General features: G+C 50.9%; 1 protein-coding gene across 1 annotated transcript; it reads left to right on the forward strand.

Moving 5' to 3' along the window:
* Nucleotides 1-2,547: 2,547 nt before the first annotated feature.
* LRRC30 (leucine rich repeat containing 30) lies at nt 2,548-3,453 on the forward strand (the record flags this gene model as incomplete). Its single annotated transcript, XM_082852765.1, has 1 exon — nt 2,548-3,453. One exon carries the CDS (start codon nt 2,548-2,550, stop codon nt 3,451-3,453), a length of 906 nt encoding a protein of 301 aa, XP_082708891.1.
* Between the last annotated feature and the right edge of the window lie 3,575 nt (nt 3,454-7,028).

The following is a 7,028-nucleotide window of genomic DNA, read 5'->3' on the forward strand; positions in this document are numbered from 1 at the left end:
TCTCTCCAGACCTACTCCATAGAAACTTGAAAACAGAAAACCATATCCTAGCCACAGTTATTCCAGCTCTGTATACGTTTAAGCCCAGAGTTTTCTTATGGTTCCAGCCAGGGCTGTTGAGTCAGACTAACTGGGTTTGAATTCTGGTCCTGCCATTGAGTAGATACTTGAAGTTGGGCAAGCAACTTGATCTTGCATTAGCAACTTGACCTCTCTCTGCCTTCCTTTTCCTCATATTAAAATGGAATTAATTTTAATATTCATCTTCTATGTAAAGTGCCTAGTACAGTGCATTTCACATAGTAAATATTCGATCAATATTGGCTATTGATAAGTGCTCAAAAAGTATTTATTGGAAAGAATGTATCAAGGGGAAAGAGAGAGAATTGTCACGAAGAAGAAAGCCATGACTCTTTCTCAAACCACTCCAGTTCCTGCTGGTCTCAACATTTCAGATATTCTAGCATAATTTCTCAGGCTCATGGAAGCAGAAGAATTCTATTGTCGCATGAAATTTACATATATAAGGTGTGATCTGCTCCAAAAACCTAGGATACAAATTTAGTGACGTTACTCCCCCACCCCCTTCCCCAATTAATACCTATGGTATACTCAGATATACCTTAAAAAAAAGTCTAGAGTGGGGTTCCCTAGTGGCGCAGTGGTTGAGAGTCCTCCTGCTGATGCAGGGGACACGGGTTCGTGCCCTGGTCCGGGAGGATCCCACATGCCGCAGAGCGGCTGGGCCCGTGAGCCATGGCCGCTGGGCCTGCGTGTCCGGAGCCTGTGCTCCGCAACGGGAGAGGCCACAACAGTGAGAGGCCCGCATACAGAAAGAAAAAAAAAAGTCTAGAGTGTCCACCTTTGTCCAGGAATGCCTGGGGCTTAATCAGTTGAAAGGGGTCAGAGCGCTCTCAAATGCCAAGTGGGGCAGAGATGGTCTGGCACTGTCTTACACTTCCTGCTGCTCCACCTCAGTGGATGGGCCTGCAGCTTCCCCGGGGCAGCACCCAGCCAGAGCCCAGCTCAAGGTCCTGGCTTGGTGATGACTGTTCTGAGACCACAGTCAGAGGACCGGCACTGCTGTCCAGGAGGCCCAACTGCTATGCCACGGCTGTGTCAGCAAAAACCGCAGGCCTGTGGGCCACGCCAGCCGTTGCAAAGCCCATACGCCCTTTTCTCAGAACCTGGGCCATCAACCTCGATATCTCTTCTCCCCTTAACCACAACTTATTTTTAGGATTATTTCACCTATGCAGATGTGTCCGCCTGTGCCCCCGCCTGTGAGTTTGCCAGGGCCGTCACACAGAGCTCCACAGACTTGGCCGGTGGGGGAGCTTAAACAGCAGAAATTTATTTTCTACAATTCTGGAGGCCGCAAATCTAAGAGAAGGTGTTGGCAAGTAGGTTGCTTCTGAGGCCTCTCTCCTTGGCTTGCAGATGGCCGTCTTCTTCCTGTGTCCTCATGTGGCCTTGTCTCCAAACACGGTCACATTCTGAGTTACTGGAATTTAGGATTTCATCGTTGGATATCTGGGAGCAGGGGCACGGTTCAGCCCCTGACACCAACAACTGACTACCTACTTAGGATGTAAGTTAACTTGTTCAGTGAGAGAGATGGAGAGAGGTGTGTACCCAGGGAGGCCTCTCCAGGCTACTTTCCAGGACAATAGGCACCATGCTTTCCTTACTAAGTGGACAGTCAAGGGCAGTCCAAACATTTACAGAGCACCCTACCAAACCCAGGAGCTCCCTGTAGAACAGAGGACCCCAGAGCTTCTCTGGGAGAAAATGGGAGTGTGGTCAAGACCCCTTCACCCTCTCCTCGAGGAATCACCTCTGACCAGTACCGTGTAAAACCCTGTCCTGGAGGAGTCCAGGTGTCCCGGCTCCTTCTGTTACTTTTTCACAACATGATTCGCTGCGGTTTGCATCGGTATGTATGTTATGTCTGCCGATCCTTAACTTTGGGAGCATAACTCTGCGACTCACATTCAGCCTGGCTTCGCTCCACGGTCCGGATAAGCCTGAGACCTGCAGACACCCTGGCTTTATTTTTCCCCTTGGCTTCTTTTCGGAGACGGGCTGGTTAATCGCCCTGCTCAGCTGTGACACCCAGAAAAGCAGAGACAGGAAAGTCAGACACGGCCTCCCCTTGACCTGTTTGCACACACCAGACCAATAAAGTGCGGGCAGAATGACAGTGACAGCTGCCCCGTGGTGTTCAGAGGGACCCGAGAGGTTCAGTTCTGCAGCCTCAGGGACAAGGGTATCATTACAGCCCGGCTGCTCCGAGAGAAGCCACTTCAACCCAGCCTGGAAGACGGGCGGCTCTCGGAGGCGCAGCTAGACATCTGGGACCCCGAGGACCAGGCATCTGGGACCCTGAGAGCCGGGGATCTGGGACCTCCCCCCAAGTCCTACTCACCCTGCGGCACCACCGGCCACGGCTCCCATCACCCGATCGGCTCCCTGCCGGGCTTCAGCAGCTGGGCTGGGAGCCCATCCCCACCTGCGGCGACAGAGGGGCACGAGGAAGGCAGGTAAATGGGGGCCAGGCAGTCTGGTGCCCGCTGCAAGGACAAGGGCCTCCCGGGGCGGGGCGTCCTGCGGGGGAGGCAGAAGTTCTCCCCGTGGGACGATGCTCTGCTCTCGGGGAGGGACCCGCGGTGTCTGCTGAAGCGGGGCCTGCGGCACGTCAGTTTCAGCCTGGTCACCAAGGGCATGACAGATGCTCCCGACTTCCTGTGGAGCCTGTCAGAGGTGCAGAAGCTCAACCTGTCCCACAACCAGCTCCGGGCCCTCCCGCCCGAGGTGGGGAAGCTGACACGGCTGGTGGTCTTGAACTTGTGCGGGAACCGCCTGAAGACCCTGCCCCGGGAGGTCAGCCTCCTCCAGAGCCTCAAGGTCCTGTTTGTGCACATGAACTGCCTGACGGAGCTGCCGGCAGAGCTGAGCGCCTGCCGGAACCTGGAGGTCCTGAGCCTGTCGCACAACTTCCTGTCCCAGCTCCCCGCCAGCCTCGCCGACCTCTCCCGGCTGCGCAAGCTGAACCTCAGCCACAACCGCTTTGCGCACATCCCTGTCTGCGTGTTCTCCCTCAGGGAGCTGGACTTCCTGCACGTGGGCTCCAACCGCCTGGAGAACATTGCCGAGAGCATCCAGTGCCTGGCCAGCCTGCAGATCTTCATTGCCGAGAGTAACAACATCCACACCTTCCCCCGCTCCCTCTGCCTGCTCACGAGCCTGGAGCTGCTGAACTTGAACAACAATGACATCCAGACCCTCCCCGAGGAGCTCTACCTGCTGTGCAGACTGGCCAGGATCGCTTGGAACCCCATGGACAAAGGGCTTCACATTTCCCACAACCCTTTATCCAAACCTCTGCCCGAGCTGCTGGAGGGGGGTCTGGAGATGCTCTTTAGCTACCTGAAGGACAAAAAACACACCTGATGTGGGCACCGGAGACACCGACAGACTTAGCCGGGTACTTTCCTGGTCTAAACCTTCTCCTCTTCCTGTTTCTGTGGGTCGATGCTTGTGCTATTATTTGCTAAATCACACTGAACGCCCCTTCTAAGGAGGCATTTGCTTTTAGCTCTGTATGTTCTTAATAACCCGCATAATACTATGTTCATCTCCTTCTAAACGTTAATTGAAAGAGGACTTGGGTTTTCCCCAAAGAGAAATAATTCTGATTCTTCTGGGGAGTGGTGGGATTCAGCCTTTGGAAGGGAGGACAGCAGGTCTGATTCAAAGTCAATCAAAAGTGAAATATTTGCTAAGTATGTGCAGTGGGCCAGGTACGATATAGGAGGCATTGACACCATCTGGTTTCAGCCCCTGAATTGGCAACGTGGGTAGCAATGGCAAGACATGCTCCCACCTCAGCCGCCATCAAGCATCACTTGGGACCAAAGAGCAAGCTGGGGCCCTGCCCTCCTGGCAATGACCAAATCAGCCAGAGCTTCCCCACGAGTCCCTGGGGGAAACAGCCACAGGAACTTTGCCTCCAGAATGACTGTTGGGTAACAATCCAGCCGCTCATGCTGACGTCTGGTGGTGAGTGACAGGGGTACAGAGTGATGGCTTTCAGAGAATAAATACAAACGAAAGCTAACATTCAGTGTCCACCTTCTTTCCCAATCCTCCTCTTGCACTCACGGTCACATCCTTGAGCTTTTCTAGAGACGCTTGCCAGTGGTTACATTATCCTTTAATAATTTCATTATTCCTCCCGTATACGTTTGCCTTCTCAGAGATGAGCTAATAATAGGGGAAAAAAGGGCCAAAAGGCAGGAAGGAGGAGGTAAGGCAAAGACAGGCCACCCAAAAAAGTCATTACCTTTTTCACATTCAGAGAAGGGGGATATTTGCCACTTGGCTTTCCCATATGGACATTTAAAGATGAGTTTGCAACACGCAAAACTCTTTAGACAAAAGGATCTGTAAAAATATGGTTTGTTTTGTTTTTAATTCTGAGAGTACACAGCTGTCAGTTAAATGCAGAATCAGGACGAGGAATTACAGAGCTCCTGCCACGAGAGTCCCTGAACCTCACTGTTGTCACAGCAGCCAAGAGCCCCTGAGACATCACTATGTGGTGACAGTTCAAGAATTAGAATGAAAAGGTGGCAGTGAACCTACAGTACCTTCAGATCAGTGGAAGTCCAAGCATTCGGGTTTCCTGGCACGTTTGTTTACAGGACACAACGAATAATAGCAAGACAGGAACGGGGGTTGCTGCTAGGATTTATCTAACTTCCTACTACCCTTAGTTTAATTCAGTTAAATTTATATTGATTAGCACCTTCCCTGGGCAAGGACCTGGAGAGGAATGACGCTCAGCTCCTTCTACCAAGGAGCTCAAAGTCTGGTGAAAGAGACAGACCCACGTGGGTTTCCACAATGTGGCAAGTTGTGATCCCCACTAGAGAGAAAGGACTGAAGCAAAGATAACACACTAGATGGCGTAGAGCAGACTGAGTCCCGGGTTTCAGAAACCAAAGGACACGATCAGGATGAATCAGTCAAACCCCCATTCTAGCAGTCGTCTCACCCTAATTCCCCCTTCTGCCTTCACCCCATGTGGGGAAGGGCAACAAAGTCTCGGGCAGTGGGTGGCTCTTTCTCAGGTTGACTCAGGCAGCTTTAGTATGGGGGACTGCGGTCTTACGTCTTCTAAGGGCTGCTCAAGGCGGGGGCGGGGGGGCGGGGGCTGGTGGTGGTCCATGTAACTTATTCACAGGACAAGTGATTTTTCCAGCAGACCCCAACATCCATTTCCCATCCAGCAAAGAAGGCAGCCAATTCCTGCCTTTACCATCAGACACCATCGTTCCATGAGCACCTTAGTGCATGAGCTCTTGTGTTGAACCACTGCAAACAGATCTTACCAGTGTCACTGGAAGGCAACTGCAGTCCCCTCCAGAGCCCCCTCCACAGCCCCCTCCAGCAGCAACCGGAGACCTGCTTATCCCCGCCAGGCACACACAGGCACACTCAGTAACCACACCCACATTTGCTTGCTGGAGCCAAGACTATTTAAAGACATCAGAGGAATTCTTACTTGATCTCATGACTCAGTGGGAAATTGTGGGACGCACCTTCCTCTGCAGAGCAGGACTGAGGCTGGAGCTGGAGCCCATATATGCAGCTGTCACACAAACACCACTTGTGCCAGGATCGCGCTCATGGTGTCTGCTGCTGAAGACCCACTTGGGCTCACGCTGAATTTCCATGACCTTTGCTCTGGCGGAGAGGCAGGCTGGAACACCACCATCACGCTTTTCCTGCTGAGCGATCATTTTATTTCTTCTCCTTGCTTTTTCAGTCACTTGATACCTCACAGTAACTCTATTCCAGGGAAAGAACGTAAGCATATTTTGAAGGTGACCCAAGAGCTTATTATACTTCTTGAGGAAAAAGTGCTATCAATGTGGTTGCCAGCATCTATCGGTGCCTTTCAGAGTATAGAAGCGAGGTTTTCTTTGTTAAAGCTCAGCATTGAGGACATCATAAAAGTAATTGCAGCTGCCTGATGAACTTTAGATATTGATTCTTTGTGAATGCTCCTTTTTATCGATAAAGGGAAGTGCTGAGCAAAAACCTGGCTAACGAGCTTGGTTATTCAAAACATTAACGTGGAGGGAATTTGACACAACCCTGGGTGTCTGCTCTCAAATCCTACAGTTTGCTGACGGGCTGTGAAATGCTTCCTGCTTATCTTTTGTAGTTCTGATACTGCCACATTCAAATAACTCCCAGGTATTTCTAAGGCTTCCAAATCAAAGCATTGAGGCTCACTGCATTGGCTGAGGAGTACGTTTAGCAAAAGAATACGAGCTAATTGGGTGCTTGATGTGGGGAGCTGGCTGTTCACATCCTGATGATGGGTTGGTTTGCATATCACTGGGCCCTCTGTAAGGAGGGATCTCAGTGGTGTGTTCAGAGACACCTTTTGAAGCAGCTTACAAGCATACAATTAAGAAATCCTCTGTTCCTAGGAAAGGAAGACAGCTTTGAAAAGACACATCTGTTCAAAGAATAATACCGCTAAATGCATAAAACTGCTGCACATTAGAAAGAAGAGTGTCGTCATTAGTTACTTGTTGACTTAATAAATGGTTAATAGTAGAAATGGGCTCCATTCTCAGGCTTTAGTTAACGCACTGCGTCTCTATATGAACCAGAGAGACAATCAGGGTGCACGTGTACTTCACAACCAGGCATGCCTGCAAAGAGATGGAGAGGGAAAGCTGTCATTATTGGCAGGGATACTTTAAACCCTTTTCTTGTGGGAATGGATTATTGCATTTTAAAATTCCATTTCCTATGCCTCAAAGCACAGACTGAGTATGCATGTGGATGGCTATGCATTACACACAGAGGAAGATGAAAGCACTGTGGGCTTGGTCACTGGAAGACGATGCAGGTATCAACACCCTGAGATGACCAGGGTGAGTGAGGCTCGAAGCTGGACTGGGGTGCCTCTCATCAGTAACATACATCGGTGAGGGAGAGTCTGG

Source organism: Leucopleurus acutus (genome assembly GCF_964270905.1).
Source record: "Leucopleurus acutus genome assembly, chromosome: 13".
In the NCBI taxonomy this organism is placed as follows: domain Eukaryota; kingdom Metazoa; phylum Chordata; class Mammalia; order Artiodactyla; family Delphinidae; genus Leucopleurus; species Leucopleurus acutus.